The sequence below is a fragment of the Trichechus manatus genome, unplaced genomic scaffold, assembly GCF_000243295.1.
Source record: "Trichechus manatus latirostris isolate Lorelei unplaced genomic scaffold, TriManLat1.0 scaffold00145, whole genome shotgun sequence".
Taxonomy (NCBI): domain Eukaryota; kingdom Metazoa; phylum Chordata; class Mammalia; order Sirenia; family Trichechidae; genus Trichechus; species Trichechus manatus.
Genome location: NW_004444081.1, coordinates 194,399 through 220,658, shown reverse-complemented (window position 1 = coordinate 220,658; position 26,260 = coordinate 194,399). Strand labels below are relative to the sequence as shown.

Sequence of the window (26,260 nt, the reverse complement as noted above, 5' to 3'; positions counted from 1 at the left end):
TTCTGATGAGTAGGTTTGTTAACTTTCTTTGTGGTTACCTTGAAATTTGCCGTTATCTTCCTAAGTTTGAACCAGTCTTTTTATTACTTGATAACACCTTGACTTCCTCTTCATTTGTACCTACACCTTTATTCCCCCTTTTGTTGTTCTGACGTTGTAGATATTTACACATTGACGTCTCTGTTTCCGTGTTTTAAGTCTTTTAGCTTTTATTATTGAGAGTTCTTTACCTAGGTTGGTATCTGGCTGATGCTGTTCTGTGTCCTAGACTCAGGTTGTTGTCTGATGTTGTTGGTTCTCTAACCGAAGGACTCCCTTTAATATTTCTTATAAATTTGGTTTGGTTTTTATGAATTCCCTTAATTTCTGTTTATCTGAAAATGTTCTAATTTTAACATCGTATTTGAGAGAGACTTTTGCAGGATATATTATTCTTGGTTAGCAGTTTTTTTCTTTCAGGGTTTTATATGTGTCATCCCATTGCCTTCTTGCCTGCATAGTTTCTGACAAGAAATCAGAGCTGTCTTATTGTTTCCCCTTTGTAAGTTACTTTTTTTCTGAAGTTGCTCTCGAGATTCTTTGTCTTTGGTTTTGGCAAGTGTGATTATGATATGTCTTTAGAGTCTATCCTATACTGGGTTCATTGAATTCTTGGATAGTAAGCTTTTCATCTTTCATGATATTTGGGAAGTTTCTGCCAGCAAATTTTTGACAAACTTCTCTGTGCTTTCCATTTTCTCCCTCTGTTCTGGAACTCCAATCACACACAAATTTTTGTTCTTGTGTCCCACATAATTCTTAGGTTTGCTTCTTTTTTCTTCATTCTTTTCTCTGATTTTTCCTCAAACAAAGTGGCATCCATGGATTTGTCTTCAGTCTCGCTGGTTCTGTCTTCCATTGTTTCAAATTTGCTCCTAAAATCTTCTATTCAGTTGTCCATTTCTGAAATTTTGTTGTATATCTTTTGGATTTCTAGTTGCTGTTTTTGTATGATTTCTAATTGTCCTTGTATTATTTTCCTGAAGTGTTTCATTGCTTTTCTGTTTTCCTTGATTTTGACTATGTTTTCATTGGTTTTGTCTGTGCTTTCCATGACTTTGTCTATTTTTTCCTTGTTTTTTTCCTGTGTTTTCCTTGATCTCTTTCCTAATCTTTTGGCGAGCCCTAAATATTAGCCTTTTGAATTTCATGGCAGGTATTTCCAATGCCTTTTCTTCTACAAGAAGGTTATCTGATTATTTTAGTCACTTGCTGGAGCTGTCTTGTCCTGCTTTTTTAAGTTTTGAGATTGTCTGCTGTCTCTGAGACATTAAAGTATTATTTTCTTTATTTATTGACTGTATGTTCATTTGTTTCATTCTGTTTTGTTTTGTTTTGATATGTCAGAATGGATGGGCAGAGTATACTTTGTTGCTTCCTTTTCTCTTTGTATGATAGCACTTACCACCTTATCTGGGTGGGCAGGGCAGCAGCAGGCAGGGTGAGCCCGCTTTGCTGTATATTGGTTTGGCAAGGTGACTCATGGCAGACTGGGCGGGTGCTGTCTGCCTCCTGATGTTGGTCCAGCAGTGTGGAAGCATTCACAGCCCATCACCAGATGGGTGAGGGTGTGAGACAGGGAGTGGTAAGGGCTCACTTCCCATCATTCATCAGCTGGAGGGGGAATGTGGGCCAGTGTGGTGGTGGGCCTAAGTGCAGGGGGCACTCTAGCCACGGTGGCATGGTGGGGGCTGGTGGGGAGAGGGGATGTGGTATACAGGGCTAGGTGAGAGGGAGACGGAAAAGAGAAAGAATTAAAAAAAGGAAGAAGAAAGGGCAGTATGGTGGGAGCTGGTGTGTGGGGGCTGGGCAGACCTGGGGGCTTCATGGGGGATGAGGTGGCATACAGGGCTAGGTGGGAGGGAGAAAGAAAAAAAAAATGGCAGCATGATGGGACTGATGGGCGGGGCTGGTACACTAGTAGCACTCTATGTGGCATGGTACAGGCAGGTGGGAAGGCAGAAGGTGGCATATGGGGCTAGGTGGGAAGGCGAAATAACAGAAGGGAAAAAAAAGAAAAAATAGTGCCATGGTAGGGGCTGGTGAGTGAGGGGGGCAAAGAGGAGGGTCGGTGGGAAGGGAGGGGAAGTGGCTTACTGGGCTAGGTGGGAGAGTGAAAGAAAAGGAAGATAGAGAAAAAAATGGTGGTGGGAGTAGGGTGGACCCTGGCACGTGAGAACCCAGGAAACCAAGGATATAAACTCATGAGCAGAACTAAAAATCTTTTTAATGTTAACAGAGAATCAATTCACTACGAATAATTACAATTTGACCCTAAAATATTCTAAAGTGCTTAATGACCTCCATGAAAGTACCAGTAAATTGCCTGTACTAAAATATGTACTGGAGAGGCTTGTGTGAAGTGTTAAGGATGTCTAAATTCTCTTCCAAACATAAACCTAGAAGTAGTAAATAACAGGTTTCTACTTTCTTCCTCTGTTCTGTGAGAGGAAGAAAGAGATTCAAGGGAATGCCTTGTGGCTACACACTGCTCATCTGTGCTGGTGAAGTTGAAATCATCAGCCACTACGCTACATGGGTGCTTCCTTAAAAACCACAGCAAAACAAAGGGAGGCAAACAGAGAGGGAACTGGCTTCTGAAAAGCAGAGATGGCTTAGGAAGATCACCACCTGGGACACCAGGGATGAATGATCCTAGAGACGGAGGAGCAGACGCCCGCCTCAGGTCTCCACAGTAGTGGTCTCCGGTGTAACTCCCTTCATAGATAAGTGGAGAGTGGGGGTCTCAGGTGTTCCTGTTAGCTCTGGGAGGGCCTGTGGCTCCTTTAACTCCAGGACCACGCGGCTCAGAAGGCCTTTGAGCAGCTGCATTTCTCGGAGCAGAAGGTCCACATTGGGTTTCAGGGCTCCAGCTGACTGTTCCAAGGACGTCGTCGGTGGAGCGCAGGCTGGGGGTCCAGCAGGGGGGCCGCTGCCCAAGGGGAACAGCAGTCCCGATGAAGTCGTGTTTGGGATGGAGGTGACAAATGAGACCGATCTGAATACCGGAGGCTTTCTGAAGGAAAGTGGCTTGTTACTGGGCGCCAAGGTTGCAGCCTGTGGAGCGGGCACGGTGGTAAACGCCAGGTCCAGAGAACCTGTGAACGTAGTAACACACCAACTAGCACGTGGCTGAACTCGATCCCTCTTGACCCGTGGGTAGGGGAGAGGCATGGAGTTGGAGGAAGGGGCTGGAATAGACATTCGGAATAGGGCCGGATTACCCAATAAGCAAAGTATGCAAGAACCCAGTTGTGCCTTCCCATCAATCTGCAGAGCACAATTTCACCTGTCTTCCATCACGTCAAAGATACGGTGAAATCCACGTGAAATTGCTCACCACAAATTAGCAAGTAAATACAATTAAGCTTTTGCTTACCTTGCTCAATGCAAGTCGGTGTATACCTTGCTTATTGGTTGGCTAATCCGCCCCTGATTCGGAACGTGGTCGAGTGGGGAAGGAGGTGAAGATGGAAAGATGGAAAAGGGGAGGCGGAGCGCGAGGCAGACTGCTGGGCGCCGGCACCTCTGTCACTCACCCCGCCCGGGGAGCTGTAGCCAGGGGCTGCGTTTCCGGACGCTGCGGGTCGCAGTAGCCGCCTCGCACCAGTACGATTCCAGCTCCTCGACCTCCGGCTCCGGGACCGTGTACTCGGCGCCCCAATCAAAGCGGCGCACGACCCGACTGTACTTGTAGAAGGCGAACTGCAGCGGCGTGTCGCGCTTCTGCGGGTGCAGACGCGTCTCGCAGTGCACCACCACCCCGCCAGAGGCCGCGCTGCGGGCCTCCACCTGGCCTAACATCCGCAACACCGGCGCCTGGAACAGCTCTGTGAAGAGGGCAGCCCAGTGGCGGAGGACGCACGTGGGACTGGCGCAGGCGTGAGATGGGGCAGGGGAGGAACCAAGTTCTGCTGGTTCACCGCCTGCGACCCCTCTCTCCTTCCTGTTTCCCTCAAGGGCTCCACACCGACCCGGAGACCAAGAGAGAGTCCGGGAGGCTGTGTGCGTGCATGGAGGGTGGGAGAAAGCCTTCTGAAATGTGGGGCAGGGGACCGAGTTCAAAAGGGGCAGACACTTCAGCGTCTCAGCCCAACTGACACCCAGCTCAGCCTTCTGGCTGGAAGCGGAGACGCTGAGCGTGCCTCGCGGGACGCTCTGGAGCCATTCCCTCGCCCCAGTTCCACAGCGCCCCTTATCACCGCTGCTGCCATTCTGGCTACGGCTGGGGCCAGAGCTGCCCCTCTGTGTGGGATCCCAACTGGAGTAAGAAGCTGGGGTGTGCGTTTGGGCGGGGAGGGGGACGCCCACCCCACGCAGGGCACTGGCCAAGCGCACCATCACTGCGGAGGAGCCGAGACACGTGCCAGTACTTGGACCTCCCTGCCTGGTACCTGCCCTAGAATTTCCTAGTGCTCGTTTGGCCCCCTCCCGGGCCCCAGGGTTCCCCCACCTTGCACGGTCACGGCCACCTTGGCGGAGAACATGGGCGCACTCTCCACCGGGATGCGCATGGTGCCGGAGCAGTGGTAGCGCCCGCTATCGCTGGTGCGCGCTTGTGGCACCGTGTAGTTGGCGCTGGAGTGGAAGTAGCGCACCGCCTGGCCATCGCGGTAGTAGTGAAGCTTGTAGACGACCTTGTCGTACCAGCCGCGACAGCGCATGACCAGAGACTCGCCCTCGAACACCGCAGTATAGGGTACCTGCAGGATCAGCCAGTCTACGACAGACACCACAGGCACGCCTGACTCCCAGAAAAAGCCCAGTCCTAAGGGCCCTCCCATTCTTCTCCTCCGTACTCTGCGCCTATACTACTCTCCCTCCCCTCCCCACAAGCCAAGCCTTCCCTCCCCTATTCCTGAGCAGGGTGGGCACCTGATGCAGGATGCATTAGAAGGTGAGTGGGGAGGTGCGAGGTGTTGACTCAGCTAGGTACTAGGTACTAGGGAGGCAAAGATGCCTGAGACTCGGTTCCAGCCTCAAACAGCACTGCCTGTGAGAATTAAACTTTTTAGGATGGCATCAGTGCCTTCCTGATCTGGCCCCTGCTTACCTCTCCAGCAGCATCTCAGGATTCTCCCCTTGCTGGTTTCTCCTTTACTCTTCCCACCTTCCACTCCTCGCAGGCTAAGTTCCAGTCACACTGAACTATTGGGAGAACTGAGCCTTCCCTGAGCTTTCGCACCTGCTATTTCCTCAGCCAAGAAGACCCCTCTTCACCTGATCAGGTTGAGGTCTACTTGTTCTTCTGATCTAGGCTGAGACCTTATCTCCTCTACAAAACTTCCCTGACCCTCCAGGACAGCCTTAGGCTCCTCTGATAGCACCCAGTATTTACCCTATCACCATCATCATCATAGGTAACACAAACCAGGTGTGATTTTAGGTGTTTTATATTGAGAAAGAATTCTGCTAGTAGAAGCCACAAAGGGTATGCTACTTTCAGTTCTGTAAGCAGGAACCACCTTCATCATAGTATCTTATCTGTGCTCACTAACAACTTCCAAACAAGAAGCAACAGAACACTGATCAGGGTCACAATAGATGGATCCTGATAAAAAGGGGAAAAAAATATGGAACAGAACTTCAAATTCTCAAAGAATCCAGACTTACTGGACCCATTGAGACTGGAGGAATCCCCAAGACTATTGTCCTGAGATTCTCTTTAAACCTGGAATAGAAACTATCCCCTGAAACCACCTTTTAACTAAATAGCAGGTTAGCTCAAAAAGTAAAAAATTTCATCCTTGAGAACTGTGCCCTTTTAAAATTATCCATATGAGACCAAATGAACAACAGTTACTCTAAAGTACAGATGAGAAGTTTAGGGGGCAGTGAGACTAAATTAATGGGAGTGGGACAACTGGAACAGAAATAATGAGAATGTTGATACAAACTGAAGAATGTAACCAATGCCACTGAACATTGTGTGTCAAAATTGTGTTTACTTACTCATTTGTAGTGCACAATTTTACATGAGTTTCATGCACTACACAAATTAGTAAGTAAGCACAATTATGCCCGTGCGTATCTTACTTATTGGGTAATCCATCCCTGTGTGCAGGTCCCTGCCTATTGCAGACACTCAAGACAGGCCACAGTGTGGTCCTCTTTTCCTGCCCAGATGGGAGTGACCTAGTGTCCTCTCCCACAGGAGGGCCCAGCATCACCGGAGGGATCACATGATACCCCTCCCCTCGTGTTCAGACCACTCACCATTGGATACAGAGAGGTGGATGGGGTCACTGACGGGAGCTCCCCGTGTCTGGCATCGATACACCCCTGGTGTCTGCACCTCGATGCTCTTCTTGTGAGAGGGCAGGAGCAGGTGACCCAAATACCAGAGAGTGCTGATGGGTCGGAGTTCCAGGAGCAGAGGGTGGTACCCGTCACACCGTAAGGTGACTCGCTCCCCCCTGAAGATTGTAGTCCAAGGTGGGTGTAGAGACAGTATGGGCTTCTCCAGAGTAGCTGGGGGTAGGAGGAGTATGTAAAAGAAAATCAAGGTGAGGTACTCAAAGATGCATTCTGAGTTTGGGAAATCTTAGAAAACCTCAGCTTCCAGGACCCAGCCCAGTTTCTAACTCATCCTTGCAGGAAAGACCACAATCATTGGGCTAGTCTATCAGTCAGCACCGAATTCTACTGGCAAACTGACCACAGGGACTGAAGATGAATGGGAAGAGACACTATCCCAGAATACCCAAAAAGTGGTGTGTCTACCCAAGCAGATCACACAGGAGGGTGGGAGGGAAGATTATGGAAAATTGGGATGAGGGATGTGTAAGACTCACCAGCTTGTCCACTGCTTGGAACTGCAAAACAAGACATAAAACAGAGGAAAAAGGAGAGTCAGGAATAGGAGGAGGATATGAAATGTGTGGGTAATTCCCCCCATAAACAAATAATTGCCTCCTTGGCCATGAGACCAGAAGAACTAAATGTTACCTGGCTACCATTATTGAACATTTTGATCAAAGAGTCAGTAGAAGAATCCTGATCCAAAGCGGGGGGGGAGGGGGGGAATGCAGAAAAGAATTTCAAATTCTCATGGACTCCAGACTTTCTGGAACCATGAAGGCTGGATGAAATCCCAAAACTACTGCCCTGAGATAATTTTTAAACCTTAAACCAAACGTATTCCCTCAAGTCTTCTTAAAACCAAACAATTGTTTAGCTTAACTAGTGAAGAACGTTTGCCTTGAGCATTATGCTCTTCTTTTAAGAACTATATGGGATCAAATTGATAAAAGCAACTCAAAAATTAGGAATCTTAGGGGGCAGTGAGTTTATGTTAATGGGGAGGAACAACTTAGAGAAGGAGGGTGAGAATGGTTGCACAACTCGAAAAACGTAATCAATGTCACTGAATTGTTTATGTAGAAACTTTTGAACTGATGTATGTTTTGCTGTATATATTCTAGCAACAATGATAACAACAAAATAAATAAATTTAAAAAACACTAAATAAGAAAGGAAGAGAAAGTTGGAGACAAAAGGAAAGAAAGGGACTCTTGAGACTATAGGAAAGATTGAATGGTACTAAGACCAATTTTTCAATCTCTGCCTCTAGTTTCTCCAACTCTGAGAAAGGCCCCTCATCCTTATGCCTCCAAAACAAGGTAAGGAATTACTTGGAATTTTCACACAGAAATGTTTTCAATACACTCACACGCACCCTCCTTGTCCCACCCTCTGTCTCACCACCCAAAGTCCTTTGCCGCCGCTGCCTCGTTGAGAACTTACCCAGGAGCAAGAGGGCTACCAGTGCCCACATGACGACTCTGCCTACAGCAGCTGCAGTGGGAGGGAGATGTGGTGGCATGGAATGAGAGAGAGAGAAAAGGTGGACAGTGCCTGATCACTGAGTATTGGGAGAATTGTTGCTTCTCCCACCCATTCCTAGCTCCTGAAGATGGTGGACTGAAGAGAGTGGGAGACATGTTAGATATGTGTGTCCACCCTCAGGTATTCCAAGCACCAGGCCTTAAAGCCACCTCACATCTCAGGCCACCCCTAAAGCCACCTCACATTTCACACTATGCCTTCTGCAGCACAATAAAAATCAAAACCATTGCCATTGAGTCGATTATGACTCATAGCTACCCTATAGGACAGAGTAGAACTGCCCGATAGGGCCACATAAAACTCCAGGCTCTGGCAGGTGATCTTGCAACCTTCAGGCTCTCACTGACATCCCACTCTCCTCTCTCCCCTAACTTTCCAGCTGGCCCTGTAAGCCTCATCTGAGGAAGACACATCCTAATGTCCTCAAGTTCTACCTAGGACTTTTTTTTGCTCACTCTCTGATAACAGACATTAGCTTGAGGCCATTGGGTTCCCTGTACCCAGAGCTCACATCCTCCTACAGATGAGTAGACAGAAAGGCATGACTCACCAACCACTTCTCAGTGTCACCGTCTACGAATTCCCCAGTCAAGGACAGAAATGCAATGTTTCCCCTTCCGTTCCTGAAACCTTAAAACAACAACAGCAAAAAACCATTGCCACGAAGCCAATTCCAACTCATGGTGACGTGTTACAGAGTAGAACTGCTCCATAGGGTTTTCCTGGCTGTAATGTTACAGATGCAGATCACCAGACCTTTCTTCCTTGATGCTGCTTGGTGGATTCAAACCACCAACTTTTAGGTTAGTAGTCACCTTTTGTGACACCCAGGAACCTCCCAAAACCTTAAATCCCCCCAAATTAGAAAACTCTTCTTTACCTACTCACCCCAATAATCTCACACTATGGCACCTGTACTCACTTGTTCCTTTCTTCCTTCCACCCGTCCCCTGCAGCCTCACCCCAACCACGCTCCAGTTCTAGGACTCCTTATTTACAGCAGAGAAGTCACTGTATCAGCCCCTCAGAGGCATCTCAGATCAGACCTCTGGCTCTACTTGTGCTCTCTGAGTCATATGACCGTACCCTGAGCAATAGGGGAACCTGAATTTTCATGTAAATACTTAATGAATTTTCCAACCTGATAGTATATCTCCTTGGGCTCTGTTCTGTCCTCGCTCGGGGATGTTTTGAGCCAGGGCATCTCCTTCCCTTGGAGCTCTGGCAGAAGGGAGATCGATTATCAGACACTGTTAGCTCTCTCTAAGATAGTATCTTCCCCCCTTGCTTGCTGATGCCCAGACTTCCACTCAGAAAACTCACTCATTTTTTAGCTTAATGTCCTAGTCCCTGTTAAAAATCCAAATGCTTCTTAAGGATATGTGACATTAAATTATGCTGGCCACTTCAGATTCTGGCTTAAGGGCAAGTTTTGGTAAAAGAGAAGTAGAGTCTTATGGATCTAAAAAGCAGGGAGGTATTTGATAAGGTGTCCAGGAGTCGGAGAGGGAGAGCAGAACTAGATGCTGGGAGCAGAGATGGTGAATTGTCTGCTTTAGGAGTGTCTAGGCTAGGCCATACTTCTGTGCTTCCCAACACCCTGTCTGACTGCTCATCCCAGGCCAGTGTGGGGCTCCCCACACTGTCAACTTGGCAGATATTAGGTAATCATCCTCCATTTTGTGATCTGATGTGAGCAGCCAATTACTTGAAAGGGGAGTTTCCTTGGGAGTGTGGCCTGCATTCAATATATATAGATGTTCTGGCAAAGCTTGTGTGCTCCCTTTCTCTCTTGATCCTGCTCTCGTCTCGTGGTCTGACCTTCGGTTCTTAGGGAAGCCTTCAGCCAGCTGCTTGACCTGCAGATTTGGATTCACCAGTTCTTGCAACCCCATGAGCCAGCAGCCTGATGCCTGACCTGCAGATTCTGGGTTCGTTAGCCCCTGCAACCATGTGAAGCAGGAGAAGCATTCGGCCTGCCACCTGACCCAGAGATTTGGGACTTGCCAGCTCCCACAATTGTGTGAACCATTTCCTTGAAGTAAATCTCTCTCTATATATTTATATATGTACTTCACTGGTTTTGCTCCTCTAGAGTTGTTGTTATTAGGTGCTGTCAAGTCAGTTCCAACTCATAGCCACTCTATGTACAACAGAATGAAACACTGCCCGGTCCTGCACCATCCTCACAATCATTGCTATGTCCCAGCCCATTGCTGTAGCCACTGTGTCAATCCATCTGAAGGTCTTCCTCTCTTTTGCTGATCCTCTACTTAACCATGGAACCCTACATGATGTCTTTCTTCAGGGACTGGTCCCTCCTGATAACATGTCGAAAATATGTGAGACAAAGTCACATCATCCTGACTTCTTCTAAAGAGCATTCTGGCTGTACTTCTTTCCAGGACAGATTTGTTTGTTCTTCTGGCAGTCCATGGTATATTGAATATTCTTCACCAACACCACAGTTCAAACGTGTCAATTCTTCTTCGGTCTTCCTTATTCATTGTCCAGCTTTCATGTGCATATGAGATGATTGAAAATACCATGGCTTGGGTCAGGCACACCTTAGTCCTCAAAGTAACATCTTTGTTTTTAACACTCTAAAGAGGACTTTTGCAGCATATTTGCCCAGTGCAATGAGTCGTTAGATTTCTTAACTGCTGCTTCCATGGGCGTTGATTGTAGATCCAAGTAAAATGAAATCTTTGACAACCTCAGTCTTTTCTCCATTTATCATGATGTTGCTTATTGGTCCAATTGTGAGGATTTTTCTTCATGTTGAGGATTTTTCTTTATTTTTCTTTATGTTCAGTGTAATCTATACTGAAGGCTGTGGTCTTTGATCTTCATCAGTCAGTACTTCAAGTCTTCTTCATTTTCAGCAAGCAAAGTTGTATCATCTGCATATTGCAGGTTGTTAATGAGTCTTCCTCCAATCCTGATGCCACATTCTTCTTCATATAGTCCAGCTTCTCGAATTACTTGCTCACCATACAGATTGAATAAGTAAGGTGAAAGGATACAACCCTGATGCACACTTTTCCTGATTTTAAACCACGCAGTATCCCCTTGTTCTGTTTGAACGACTCCCTCTTTATCTATGTACAGGTTCCTCATGAGCACAATTAAGTGTTCCGGAATTCCTATTCTTTGAAATGTTATCCATGATTTGTTATGATCCACACAGTTGAATGCCTTTGCATAGTTAATAAAACACAGGTAAACATCTTTCTGGTATTCTCTGCTTTCAGCCAAGAACCATCTGACATCAGCAATGATATCCCTGGTTCCACATCCTCTTCCGAATCTGGCTTGAATTTCTGGCAGTTCCTTGTTGATGTACTGCTGCAACCATTTTTGAATTATCTTCAGCAAATTTTTTTTGCATGTGATATTAATGATATTGTTTGATAATTTCTGCATTCTGTTGGTGCCTAAAACACTGCCCCTTCAGCAGGCCTCCTCTTGAAGATTGACGTCTATACCAGGCCACCACCTCTACAATAAGAATGCAGTGCAGCTGTTAGCTGTCCCCGTAGTCTACACAAACTTAACTCTATTTTGGCTTAACATCCCCTAGAACACAGATCTCAGCCCCCTCACTGGATTCCACAAGAGATTCAATAACACGAAGCATTCATGAGTTGCATAGTCTTCCCTGAAAAGCTATAGAATTCCTGGTAGTGCTCAGAATTTCACTGAAAAATATCCTATCCAACATTTCTTTTTTCTAGACTCTTCTTTGTGTTTCCCTCAAGTTAAATCTTCTGCTCCATCTAGGATTTTCTCCCCAGATTTTCTAATTCTTCACCCCTTTAATATGCAGGTCCCTCATGGTGCAAACAGTTAATGCACTTGGCTACTAACTGAAAGGTTGGTGGTTTGAGTCCGCCCAGAGACACCTTGGAAGAAAAGCCTAGTGACCTACTTCTGAAAAATCAGCCATTGGAAACCTATGGAGCACAGCTCTACTCTGACACACTTTTGACTCCACATCAACTGTTTTTATTTTTGTTTAATATACAAAGAAATTTAGCAATTACCTTTTATTTCTGAACAATTCTTTGAAGCCTATTATGACATAACTTCTAAACAAGGTATGCCCTCAACTGACAAGAATTCTGGGGAAAGAAACGTTCTTGACGTTGATGTTGATGATAATGCTGCTGCTGCTGCTGACGAGGATGATACCAGCTCACTTTTAACATGTGCCTTAGCGTATGGCATGTCCCATGCCAAGAGCTTCACAGGTATTACTTTATTTAATCCTCATAATAGTCCTTTGAGGAGGCTAATTAGTATCCTCATTTTACATGTGAAGAAACTGAGGCAATGGAGTTGGAATTTGAATAGAAGTCTGTCTCACTCCAAAATCTTCTGTGCTCTTTTGCTCTTCACTCTCTTGCTCTCTCTCCCTTTCTTCTCATAGGGGTTTGTCTAAGTTATCTAGGGCTGCTATAACAGCAATACCACAGGTAGATGGCTTTAACAAAGATAAATTTATTCTCTCATAGTCTAGGAGGCTAGAAGTCCAAATTCAGGGTACTAGCTACAGGGAAGTCTTTCTCTCTCTGTCAGCTCTAGGGGAAGGTCCTTGTCATCAATCTTACCCTGGTCTAGGAGCTTCTCAGCGCAGGGACCCTGGGTCCAAAGGATGCACTATTCTCCTGGCTCTTTTTTCTTGGTGGTATGAGGTCCCCATGTCTCTCTGCTTGCTTCTATCTTTTATATCTCAAAAGAGGTTGACTTAAGACACAACCTAATCTTGTAGATTGAGTCCTGCCTCATTAACATAACTGCCACTAATCCTGCCTCATTGCATCATAGAGGTAGGATTTACAACATATAAGAAAATCACATAAGATGACAAAATAGTGGACAATCACACAATACTGGGAATCACAGCCTAGCCAGATTGATACACATATTTTTTGGGGACACAATTTGATCCATGACAGGGTTCAAAGTTTTGTTTATGGCAGACTGTCATCATTGGTCTCTGCAAGTCCCCCCCTCTCGTTTTATTACTTTTCACCTTCCTCCACACTATTCTCCTCCCCTCCACATAAGCATCCACAGTATGATGTTTACTGTATGTTACTATAGTTACCTATTTTCAAGAAAAAGTTGATCTTACTGAACGTGGAAATTATTGAACAATGTCATTAATATCACATGCAAGTAACAATTTTGCTGAAGATCATTCAAAAGGGGCTGCAGCAGTATATTGACAGGGAACTGCCAGAAATTCAAGCCAGATTCAGAAGAGGATGTGGAACCAGGGATATCATTACTGATGTCAGATAGATCCTGGCTGAAAACAGAATACCAGAAAGATGTTTACCTGTGTTTTATTGACTATATAAAGGCATTCGACTGTGTGGATCATAACAAATTATGGATAACATTTCTAAGAATGGAAATTCCAGAACACTTAATTGTGCTCATGAAGAACCTGTACATAGACCAATAGGCAGTCATTCGGACAGAACAAGGAGATACTTTGTGGTTTAAAGTCAGGAAAGGTGTGTGTCAGGCTTGTACCCTTTCACCATACTTATTCACTCTGTATGCTGAGCAAATAATTCCAAGAGCTGGACTATATGAAGAAGAACATGGCATCAGGATTGGAGGAAGACTCATTAATAATCTGCGTTATGCAGTTGACACAACCTTGCTTGCTGAAAGTGAAGAGGACTTAAAGCACTTACTGATGAAGATCAAAGACCAAAGCCTTCAGTATAGATTACACCTCAACATAAAGAAAACAATAATCCTCACAACTGGATCAATAAGCAATATCATGATAAATGGAGAAGACATTGAAGTTGTAGAAGATTTCATTTTACTTGGATCCACAATCAATGCTCATGGAAGCAGCAATCAAGAAATCAGGTGACTCATTGCGTTGGGCAAATCTGCTGCAAAAGACCTCTTTAAAATGTTAAAAAGCAAAGACGTCACCTTGAAGGCTAAGGTGCACCTAACCCAAACCGTGGTGTTTTCAATTGCCTCATTTGCATGCGAAAGCTGGATGATGAATAAGAAAGACTGAAGAAGAATCGACGCCTTTGAATTACGGTGTTGGCGAAGAATCTTCAATATACCATGGACTGCCAAAGGAACGAACAAATCTGTCTCCTTAGAGGCAAAGATGAGGAGACTATGTCTCATATACTTTGGAAATATAATCAGGAGGGATTAGGCCCTGAAAAAAGACATCATGCTTGGTAAAGTAGAGGGTCAGCGAAAAAGCGGAAGACCCTCAATGAGATGGACTGACACAGTGGCTGCAACAATGAGCTCAAGCATAACAACGATTGTGAGGATGGCTCAGGACTGGGCAGTGTTTCGTTCTGTTGTACATAGGGTCACTATGAGTTGGAACTGACTTGATGGCACCTCATACCAACAACATTTATGTATATATGTATATATATATATACCATTTATGTAAATTAACACACATACAATAACACTAAACATTTCTTAAGGATAAATAAATACACACATATGTTTATGTATGTATGTATATAATAATAAATAGATACATACACACACATATATGTATGTATATATGTATAATACTAATAAGTAGATACATACATACTGTTTTAGGGTAAAAACATCACGAAGTTTAGTGAAGCAAAAAGAAAAGTTTTATTCGGCATATATTTAAAGAGGCAAAAGCAGGAAAGGGACAAGCATGCTGCTACAGCCATGTCTGCCCGAGTCCAAGGAAATATTACAGAATAGACAAGAATGGGAAAACGGACAAGCATGCCACTAGAGCCATGTCTGCTGGAGTCCAAGGACGTTAGAGTCATCAGTATATACTAATATTATAAAGTGGGCAAAATCACTGAAAGCTTCACCTTTTCACAGATTGGCTAGAAACTGTGATCCTACATTTTGAATTGTCTTTCTTAACAATCGTTGGTACAGATTTTCCTAATGACAGTCAGGAGGGTCTTCATTGGTCCAACAAATTTTCTATTCACTAAATGCTAATAGAAAAAGATACGAGTGGCAAGTCTTCTGCATTCTGTTTGATTGGCTTATGTGAAAGGTTCCCTAAAAGATATTTTCCAAGATTATCCTAGCTATTGTCATTATACTTTAGGGCCCAGTTGATGTGTCCTTGTGAGTCCAGCTCCAAGGACAGGGAATAATGACTCCAATATTATTTCCTAAATCAATACACACATATGTATACATATATAATAATAAATAGATACACACACACATATATGTATATATAATAAAAGATACATACATATACATGTGTGTATGTATGTCTCTATTAATCCTTAAGAAATATTGAGTGTTATTGTATGTGTATTAATTTCCATAAATGGTATTGTGTCATTGCAAGTATTTTCTCATTTGCTTTTAAAAATTAACCCGTTTTAAATATTTATTCATGTTGCTGCACATGTTTCCTCATTACTCCTGACTGCTCCTGATAACCCATAGTGTGCACCCACTATACTTCCTTTGCCCATTCCCACACTGACCAACATCCTGGTTACTGTCCAACCCTCATCTGCCGCACACAATGCCACGATGAACATCTTGGTACATATTATCAGGGCTAAGTGAATTAACATAGGTAAAGGGCTTAGAATACGGCCTGCCACATAGAAGGCTTCACTGCACTGCTCCCCTACAAACCTGGAGAAGTGTTTCTATGGGGTATACACCCAGAAGTAGGATTGCAGAGCCATTGTTGTGAGTGTATATGGGTGCATGCATTCTCGTTTCAAAACCCAGATCTAATCCATCAGCAAGTCTTTCTGACTCTGCCTTCCATACATATCTTCCTTTACAGTTATTTCTTCACTTAGTAGCCAGAGAGATACTTCAAAAATATAAATCATATTGTGTTTGTTATTGTTGTTCGTGGGATCCCCGACTCCTGGGAACCCCATGCACAATGGAACGAAATGCTGCCCAGTCCTGCACCATCTCCATAACAGGTCACAAATCAGACTATTGTGATCCATAGGGTTTTCATTGGCTGATTTTTGGAAGTAAATTGCCAGTCCTTTCTTCCTAGTCTGCCTTAGTCTGCAAGTTCCTCTGAAACCTATTCAGCATCACAGCTACTCATATGCTTCCACTGACAGATTGGAGGTGGCTGCACATGAAGAGCATTGAGGAAAGACTGGCAGAGAATCAAACCCAGGTCTCCCACATGGAAGGCAAGAATTCTGCCGCTGAACGACCACTGCCTCAAAATCCTCCAAAGGTGCACTCAGAGTAAAATTTAAACACCTTCCCACGGTCTACAAGGCCCTACCTATAGGGCCTTTGCCTGACCCTTGATCTCATTTCCTATAACTTTCTCCCTCACTCACTCTGCTCTGGTCACACTGTATTTGTAACACAGATCCTAGAACATTCCATGCTTATTCCTGCTCCAGGGCCCCACTTGCTGTTCTCTCTGTCTGGAAGATTCTTATTCTCCTCCTAGATCTTTGCAAGGCTCACCCCCTCACTTCACTCAACTATCCCTCCTCAGAGAGAACTTCACTAATGGCCCTATCTAAATTGGCATTCCCTCGCCATCATTCTCTCGTCCTTTATTTTGTTTTATTTTTCTTCATAGCACTCAGCACTACCTAATGTTGTATTTATTGGTTTGTGGTAGCTTTCTCCCTATTAGAATGTAAGCTCCATGGAGGCAGGGATTCTTTCTTGTTCATTGCTGCATCATCTAGAAGCATGTACTAAATAAGATATGTGCGGAGTATAGAAATGCAGGAACTGAAGAGTGTGAGATTGCTCTCAACAATGGCTGTACTAGTTTATACTCCCACCAGCAGTGTACAAGGGCTTATTTTTCCACTCACCGTCATCAACACTTGGTATATCCCATCTTTCTAATTTGGCCAAAGAAAATTTTCTTTTCCTAAATAAGAACATTTAAAAAATTATCATTTATGACTGCAAGCTTTTCGATAAAAGAGAGACACCTTACTATCAGTGAAGTATACCTACTGCCGTCGAGTCGATTCCAACTCATAGCAACCCTATAGGACAGAGAAGAACTGCCCCATATTGTTTCCAAGGAGCACCTGGTGGATTCGAACTGCTGACCTTTTGGTTAACAGCCGTAGCACTTAACCACTACGTCACCAGGGTTTCCCCAATGAAGTATAAAGAACATAATTTCAGATCGAGGAGTATTCCTTTAAATTGTATATCTTTAGCTTTATGAGAAATTCACACTCTATGAGTGAAAACTAACGGTACTTGTCGGAAGGCTAGCTTTTGGGAGGTTCTCTGCTGTTAACCTCCATATTCCTCCATATCACTCTTGTTCATTGGGAAAAAACAGGATTGGTATTTGTAGTCAAATGAGTTCCTTTATGTGGCCTTTTGCCTTGGTTCTTTGGAAACACAGCTTGAGAGATTTTTCCCCTAAGCCCTGAGAAGTTACCTTTGCCCTAGTTTTCTACTCCAGGGGGGTTGTTAATTTGTTAAGGTTGATTGACATTTCCTGGGTAAGCTGTAAACGAGGATAGTTTGACATTTTTTTGTCTAGCCCTGGGCTGGAGCCTGCCCTCTGATTTGTATGCACCTTGCAGGAATTGGTCAATAGACTACCCAAATGAAGCAACTATAGCCTATTATGCAAATGAAATGTCTGTGGCCTACAAAGAGAGGGAATTGGTCAGTTCGTGGTTATGGTGGGACGACCATGCCTTGAAATTTACAACCCCAAAGAGGTTGGCAGAGACAGGAAGCAGACAGAAGCAGAAGAAAGAAAGAAGAGAGAAGAAGCAGAGAGAGAGGAGGCAACGCACTTCCTAAAAGAGCTGTAACACTGAAGACAGTGACAGGATCTAAAGGGACCCTGTGGCAGAGTTGATAATGATGGCAAGGAGGCAAAGGCAGAGAGGCCTGTCCTGAGGGAGCTGAGAAGAAGCCTGTTTTCGGGGGGGGGGGGGGGCAAGAGAAACCTGTCCCGAGGGGGCCAAGAGGAGTATGCACAGCTGAGAGGGGGTGTGAACAGCAGAGACAAGGGCCTGGTTGCTTGCGTGGCCAAGAAGAGCTGACAGAGAGCTATCCTGCACTGAAAAGGGGAGGGATGTGCTCTCCACTCCAGGGAGTCTTCCAGACTTTGCTTGCGTGCTTCCTGATCCTGATCCTGAGTTGTAGCCTGTTGATCCTGATCCCAAATTGTACCTGTTACTTCCTTACTAAACCACTTAACTCGATAAGTATATGGTCTGTGAGTTCTGTGTAGCCATTACAATGGATTATCGAACCTGGAAGAGAAGTAGAGAGTGCTGTGGGAGGGACAACTGGGTGTCAGAATTGGTAAAAAGGTTGGAGAGTGGAGGTATGTCTGAACTCCACCTCATAGGGATCAGCCTTGGGCTAACCTTGATTCACATTATCCCTCCTGAAGTTAGACAGGCTCTGACACTATTACTATCCTTTTACAGTACTATTAGGGAAGAGGCACTTCTGTGTACTTCCAGATCTGAAGTCTAGCCCACCTACGCTTATCATTTTTCTGTTTTCTTTAAAGTCCATGAAAATATTTATGTTGTTTCTGAGCATTAATATGTTTTTTAAAAGAAATTTAGTATATTTTACATACCAGTTACATATGTTTGGAGGAAAAGAGAGATTTAATGCAAATTAAAAAAGCCTTTTTGATTATAAATTCCTACCTTACAACATAGTTTCTAGAGGGGGAAATAATTCCTGTTGTTTCTTCTTGCACATGTATAAAGGAATAAAGGAACAGGTAGTATAATAGACTTAGACTATTAAGCACCCAATCAAAAATACGAAAATGATTCACCTGAAATTGAGGGATTATCTTGTTATGGATAGAGAATTGATTTAGGAACAGAAAGATAAATAGCTTCTTCTCTTCAGAGGTGTGTAAAAATATGGATTTCTTGGGGTACTGTCAGGCTGGGCTTTAAGAATGATCTAGTCCAGCAATTCTTAAAGTGTGTTCTGCAGACCCATGGTGGTTTCCAAGACCCTTTCAGGGGGTCTTCAAAGTCAAAGCTATTTTCATAATAATAACAAACAAAAAACTACTGCTGTCAAGTCGATTCTGAGACATGGCAACCCTGTGCATTACAGAGTAGAACTGCTCCATAGAGTTTTCTTGGCTGTAGTCTTTATGGAAACAGATCACTAGGGCTTTTCTGTGGTGCCACCTTTCATAATAATAACTTATTGCCATTGAGTCAATTCCCATTGTAGAACTGCCCCCTAGGGTTTCTAAGGCTGTAATCTTTATGGAAGCAGACTGACACATCTTTCTCCTGCAGAGCAGCTGGTGGGTTCCAACCACCGACCTTTCTGTTAACAGCTGAGTGCTTAACCATTTTGGCACCAGAGCTCCTTTTCATGATAGTACTAAGAGGTTATTTGCCTTTTCACTGGGTTGACATTTACATTGGTGGAACAAAAGCAACAGGGTTTGGAGAAGAGGTGCTGGCTCCTTTGCAAAATTTAAGGCAGTTATGGCAAACTGTATTCTTCACCATCACTCACTAAAAGTAAAGAAAAAAGAAAAAAAAAAAAAAAAGAATTCCTTGATGAAGTAGTAAAAAAGGTAAAAAAAAAATATTATTTTTAAAAATCTTGACCCTCAAGTATACATCTTTTTAATATTCTGGGCTATGAAGTAGAAAGTACGCACTTCTGCTACATACTGAAATAGGATGGCTGTCTTGAGGGAAGGCATTTGTGTGATTGTTAGAGTTCTGAGCTAAACAGGCTGCTCTGTTCATGGAACTCCATTTTTAATTGAAAGAATGGCTGACAAACTATGGTTAGTCAGACTTGGATATTTGGCAGACATTTTCTCAAAAATGAATGAAGTGAGTCTTTCACTTCAAGGAAAAAATCTGGCAGTAATTATTGCCAGTGATAAAATTCAAGCTTTCAAATGAATTTGGGAAAATTAGAACTTTGGAATATTTGTATTTGCAACCGTGAGCTTGATGGCTTCCCAGTAATTACAGACTTTTCTAATGATATGGGTGGTGATGATAACGAATGTGATTATAAATATTGTATATAATGAAATGATGCCAACATTTGGAATATCTACATAACTTTGTGAACCAGTATTTTAAAAATAATCAATGCATGGGTAGAAGATCCATTTAAAGTCTAAGAAGGACCAATAGATTTTAATGTAACACAGTTAAAACATTCATTGATGTTGTGTCAGATTTCATATTGCAACTAATATTTAAGAATCTACCCCTTATCAACTTTTGGTGTCACATCAAAGAAGAACATCCATAATTATCTGAAAAGGATCTTAAAATGCTCTTCCCTTTTTCAACTACATCTCTGTGTGGGGCCTGATTTTCTTTGTAAACTTCGCCTGAAACAACATATCACAATAGATTGCATGCAGAAGCAGATATGAAAAGCCAACTGTTTTCTACTAAGTTCTACGTTAGAGAGATTTGCAAAAACATGAAACAATGCCATATTTCTCACATTTTTTGTTTTGAAAGATAGTTATTTTTCCTAGAAATATACTATTTATGCTAATGTTAATGGGTTTATAATTGTCATTTTAAGTGAATTAATAAATATTTAAACATTTCTCAACTTTAATTGCTAATATGGAAAATATCAATAAATATAACCCACATAAATGTAAGCTCTTTGAGGTCTTCAGTAGGTTTTAAAGTATGAAGTGTCCTAAAACCAAAAAGTTTGAGAACTGTTGATGTATCCAAAAAACTCCAACAAATTATTCATCATCATCAAGCAGAATTTCGAAAAGAAGAAATTTAGGCTATGCTTACCCAAAACAGGAGTCCCTGAGTGGCAAAGACGATTAAGTGTGCCCAGCTATTAACTGAAAAGTTGGTGGTTTTATCCCACCCAGAGGTATCTCAGAAGAAAGGCCTAGCAACCTGCTTCAGAAAGGTCACAGCTATGAAAACTCTATGGAGTGCAGTTCTACTCTGCGGCACATAAACTTGCCACGAGTTAGACTCCACAGCATTTATTTATTTATTTTTTAACCTACTCTACAACACATGAAGTTGCAGATGTTGCCAAATGTGTGCTGAGAGGAGGAGAGGATCATCCCTGATTGAGAACTGCTGCATTAAATCACCTCCATTTCTTCCCTTTAAATCACTAAGTTCTGGTCTGGGCAGCAGAAGGAAATGTCTGGTCTAGAGGAGCAAGATTATGTCATAATGCTTAGACAGAATACACAATTATATAGCTAAACTCTGATTATCATTTTGAACAAATTTATTTATACTAACCTATCTCCGTTATTCTAACAAAACACTGGAACAAATGGTAAAACTGTGCACATGAGTAGGACAGAAAGAGAAAAAATAGAGTTGGATTTATTGGGGGTGGTTGAACAATATTGTGGGTGAATTGTTTACTTTTATTTGGCAGGAGCGTTAGTGGTCTCAGGCTTCCGGTGGCCAGACAAGTCCCTCAGCTCTATGACTAGGTGTCCAAGAAGAACTCTCACCTCCTGCACATGTTTGAGAAGAATGCCCATCTGGTGATGCAGGTGAGGGTCTGGCACCACCAGCGGAGAGGATAAGCATGGGTCCTCAGAAGAAGGGGTGGTCGGAGGAGGCAGAGGTCCTGGGGGCTCCGTAGAAGCAGTTTCTGAAGCAGCTGGCTTCTGAGGAGCTGAAGTCAAGGTGGGGGATGCAGCAGTGCTGGAGAGTCCTGGATTATGGGGTAGAAGCACATAAAGAATGAAGTCTGACTCTGGCCCTAACCTTACCTCCCTGCTGAATCTTTCTTATCCTTTGAAAGTGGCTGGGGCCCAATGGCAACAAGGACTTGAGGACTCTAGTCTCCTTGCTGGTCCAGATTTGAATCTGAAGTTTGTCTACCTGTGCTTGAAAATCTCCAGTGATGAGGCCTCATCATTAGACATCTACAGCAGTTAGCCAAATCCTCCACTATCAAGGCAGAATCTAGTTCCCTTCAGCATGGGTATGGTAACTGATCCTAAGTCAACCTCTTCATCATAAATGCCATTAGTTTCATTCTTCAGGATTTTAGCCTTCAGATTTTTGAGGACACCTCTGCTGGCCACTTGAGTCAGCTCCTCTTCAGGACAAACATCTCCAGTTCCTTCCATTATTTTTCATATGGCATGACTTCAAACCCCCTCATCACCCTGGATACCTCCTCTGGGAGGTCAAGTATAGCCTTCTTAAGGGTGGATCTTAGAACTGGGCACAGACTCCTGACTGTCCCTATCCTTCTAGATATTATTTCTCTAAGTGCCTAGAGATCAGGTTGGAAACAAGGTCTAGGGGCAGTAGCTATGGAGGTGGCTGAGGTCTTTGGTGAAGTATGTACATGGTCCAAGGTGCAAGTTCTCTATTTGTGCTTTCTTCCATTTTCAAGGACTCTGACATTGTTCCTGCCTTCTCTGCATCCCTTCTTTTCTTAGCCTGCTCACACTGAGCCCCAGTTATGGACCCAGTCACCCTACCTCCTTCACATACACACCAGATACAAACACACAAAAACTCACTCTGCACCCTGATCTCCAGCTGAAGGCTCCGTTTCAACAGCTGGTTGTCCTTAGTGGCTGCCTCACACCAATAGGATCCAGAGTGCTCCTCTGAAGCTGTGGGGATCTGGAATTCTGGAGAGAGGTCCCTGCTTCGCACTGCCCTGTCATCCTTGTAGAAGGAGAAGAGGAGGCGTGTGGCTGACCTTTGCAGGGGCAGCTTTGTCTGACAGTTCAGGGTCACTGGGCTCCCCTCTTGGGGCTCAGCTGAGGGTGTGGCTCTGAGAACTGGGGTTGGAAACAGTTCTGGGGAGAGAGGTGAGAAAGAAGAGCTCAGCCAGCCTACATTCAGGTGGACCTATGATCAGCAAAGAACCTCAATCACACTTTCCCTATTTCCTTCAGGAATAGTCTCTCTTAGAAAAGTTCCATTTGGATGTTTCAAGTTTTCACTTTTCAAATAGACGGTAATAAAAAAAAAAATCCAGAGAGGGGAAAATCTGAGGATGATCTAGACATCCAGTCAGCAAGCACTGAGAAGCATAGGCCTGGGCAGTAGGAAACATGCTGGACTCAGAACGGGCTGATGACTTGAAAAGATAATGCTGAGGTTCTGCTCCTCCAGAAGCCCAACTTGGATATACGATTTGGTTTCCAAATCCAAAACACAATCAACACAAAATAATACATTTGTCTTGCAACTTATGATTTACAGAGCACTTTAGGAACATTACTTAATCCTCGCCACCAGCTGTAGTGAAGTCTGCTCAGGGCCTCCATTCCACAGATGACAAAATAGAGACAAAAAGAAGCTTTGCAAACAGCCTAAAGTTGCTTTTTCTAAGCAGAAACGCCTGGACAAACAGCTGGGTCTCCTGACTCTTAGGGCGATGCTGTTTAGTCTATCTAGTTGAAGATTTTAAGACATTTAAACCATTAACCTGCTGCTTAAGCCTTCAATGATCTTGGCACCTCCAGGCCAAAGAGGAACAATTTTGGGCTCAGTGTCTCTCCCCACCCACCTCCACCACCATGACACTGGCTCTAGCTCTCACCTTGGACTCTGATGGCCACGGAAGATGCTGTTTCTAGGCTCCGAGGACCAGGACTCTTGAAGATGCCACTGCAGTGGTAGTGTCCACTGTTTGCCTCTTGTACCACAGCGATGGTGAATTCTCTGTCAGGTCCAGGGGGACCCAAGGCTGAGCCATCTCGGTAGAAGGTGACCTGGGTCAGTGGCCAATTTTGCCAGGCCCGGCAGCGCAGAACCAGCGAGTCCCCTTCAAACACAGGCCTGGATGGACCTTGGAGGATCAGCCAGTCTGTGGCCCAGGACAAGAGCTGAGTGTTACCTACTGCCTCCCTTGGGAATTCCCCAGTGCTGCCCACAAACGGATCCCCCTAAACTTTCTCTGAGGTTCCCGGTTGGGAGTGTGGAACAACTTCTATAGTGCCTAGGACTGAGGGCACCCTAGCTACTCTGGGCTGAAAACAGGGAAGAAATTATCTCTTCACCTGGCCAGTTTCCTGGAGACACCTTCCTAAATGGGCTTTGGGCCTGAAAAGAGAGGTTTGGGGAACAGGAGAAGGAGCAGGCCTCCACTGGTCAGCCCTGCCCAGGACCTTACCGTAGGACACGATCAGATGGAAGGGTTTGCTGAAAGTGTAGCCCTTGATCTGGAAGCCATCTTCCTCTGGGCCAGTCAGGTTGTCACTGGTGTGGCAGTTGCTGTCCTGGTTGCTGACAGATCCAGGGGCTGTAGCTCCTTCACATCGCAGCGTCTCAAGACTGGCAGCTGAATGGGGCATGGCTGGGGGTGGGGGGAAGAGAATGATGCTGGGACTTGGAGACAAAAGACAAGGACTCATCATCCAGAAGGATTCCTCCCTGTCCTGGGGGAATTATCATTTTTAGAGTGAGAGTGGGAAGACCCAAAAACATTTTTCCAAAAAACCATATGGGTCTCCCAAAGGGATGGATTTGGCCTTGGTTTCTTGACATACTAGTGCTCTCAGTGAATAGACTGTGGTCTGGGGAATAGGGGTGGAGCAGAGAATGGAAGAATGGTGAATTCATCAGCATGACAACCAGCTGCTGGGGCCAAAGACAAGGGGACCCTAGAGCAGGCAGACATAGGACAGGAGGGAAAGGGAGATGATTCTAAGATTCATTAGGTGTTTAACATGTGTCAGGAACTGCTAGGCGCATTCACATATTGTCGTATTTAATCTTTGCAAGCTTTCCAGGTATGTGATATTTATCCCCATTTTATAGAGCTTAAAGAAACAGGCTTAGAAAAGTAAATTAATTTACCCAACATTTAAAAAGAGAGTAAGAAATGGGGCAAGAGAGTTGGATGTGTCTGAGTGCAAAGTTAGTATTATTTTTACTTCATTGTTTGGACATAATCTACTTTAGTCCTTCAGTCTTTCAGTACTTCGGACTTTCCTTGGGGTCTTTCTTCCATATTCTCTCTTTCCCAAAACTGACTTGGCTCTTCAGCCTTGAATTTGTTCTCTACCATATAGCTTTCAATAATTAACTGAGACTCTCCTCCTTTGTTGCTTCCCTGTCAGTTCTTCATTTTTCAAGCATCTCTACCTCGATGTCTTCTACTCCTTGAACTTTTCCTGGCAATAGTAGAGCTCTTTCTATGTCCTTGCCTCAATCCCAACCTCCTACTCCCAATATGTACTGGTATCTCTGGAAGAATTCTTTATCTCCAGGTTGAAACTCAGACTTATGGATTTCTCACCACCTCGCCTCAACCTATACCTCCATGGTTGACCCAGGCAGGATAAGTGATATTTCTCCCATTCCCTTGTCCCCCTTAATCCCTTTCTCTCTCTTCTAGCCCCATGGCCACTTGACATGTGCACACTTCTTCACTCCCTCCTTTCCTGCACCATTTGCCTTTGTTCTTTTCCACCCCCGAGGATCCAAAATGCTTCTTAAACCTTGTAACTTCCCTCTATCAAGGCCCCTCCCTACTCCCTAATTATCACATCCGTACTAGCTGCTTTCTTTAGGTCCTCTCTTGGCTCCCTTCACTACACAGCTACGTCTTTTCACTTCCTCCACTGTTGCTACCTGCACTCAACTTCCTCATCTCCTCTTTTTCTTTTTTTAAAATAAAATCTTGTTGGACTACTTCCACATACCAGGAACATCCACTCAATAAGCCTTGGGTGGAAGATATTATTAGTCTCATTTTACAAATGAGAAAACTGAAGCTCAGAGATATAAAAGTTACTTTCCCAAAGTGGCATAGCGCTAGTAAGTAGAAGAGGGGTTTGGAATCAGAGAATCTGATTCCAAATCTGGAGTTCTTGCCATAATACCATAGCTGTACTTTACTGTAGTCAGCTAGTCCTGTTTCTGTGAGTTCAGTGAAACAGTTCAAAATTATTGGACAGGGACAATGTAGGTGCTGAGAGTTCAAATATGAATAAGACAAAGTTAAAAACAAAACAAAATAAAAAAATTATCCTGCCCACAAATAACAAAAGTTTAGTGGAAGACACAGACATATAAAAAGATTATTCCAGCATGAGGAGAAAAGTAGTAAGAAAGAAGGATTATAGGCAGCCATAGGAGCAAAGCGGAGGGTTCAAGGAAGTTTCCCTGCTGACAATGCCACCTATGCTGTCTTTAAGACTGCCTACAAGTTTGTACAGAGGAAGGGAGTAGGGGGTTTACAGAGAACTTATTTCAGGCAGAAGTAGTAGTATAAGAAAAGCCTTGGAATTGGCATGACACAGCTTATAAAGACAATGCTCTACCTTCTACCTTGGTGAGTAGTGTCTGGGGTCTTAAAAGCCTGTGAGCGGCCATCTAAGATACTCCACTGGTCTCAT

The 26,260-nt window shown here is 44.0% G+C and overlaps 2 protein-coding genes across 3 annotated transcripts in view; both read right to left on the bottom strand.

The window, feature by feature from the left end:
- Nucleotides 1-2,719: 2,719 nt before the first annotated feature.
- FCRLB (Fc receptor like B) lies at nucleotides 2,720-7,818 on the bottom strand. The gene is made up of 6 exons (XM_004385745.1): nucleotides 7,786-7,818; nucleotides 6,834-6,854; nucleotides 6,256-6,510; nucleotides 4,493-4,759; nucleotides 3,579-3,869; nucleotides 2,720-3,137 (listed from the first exon to the last, which is right to left on the bottom strand). The coding sequence occupies exons 1-6, from the start codon at nucleotides 7,814-7,816 to the stop codon at nucleotides 2,722-2,724; spliced, it is 1,281 nt and encodes a 426-aa protein (XP_004385802.1). The 5' UTR covers nucleotides 7,817-7,818; the 3' UTR covers nucleotides 2,720-2,721.
- Nucleotides 7,819-20,849: 13,031 nt separating this feature from the next.
- FCRLA (Fc receptor like A) overlaps nucleotides 20,850-26,260 on the bottom strand; it is a 7,485-nt gene continuing 2,074 nt past the window's right edge. Inside the window, exons 2-5 of one of the 2 annotated variants that reach the window (XM_023740033.1) lie at nucleotides 24,031-24,213; nucleotides 23,458-23,724; nucleotides 22,424-22,708; nucleotides 20,850-21,600 (exon numbers count right to left, since the gene is read on the bottom strand). In XM_023740033.1, the coding sequence (XP_023595801.1) occupies nucleotides 21,305-21,600; nucleotides 22,424-22,708; nucleotides 23,458-23,724; nucleotides 24,031-24,213 (1,031 nt within the window). In that variant the 3' untranslated portion in view covers nucleotides 20,850-21,304. The remainder of the gene's footprint in view (nucleotides 21,601-22,423; nucleotides 22,709-23,457; nucleotides 23,725-24,030; nucleotides 24,214-26,260) is intronic. The other variant, XM_004385743.3, reaches the window with a different exon arrangement.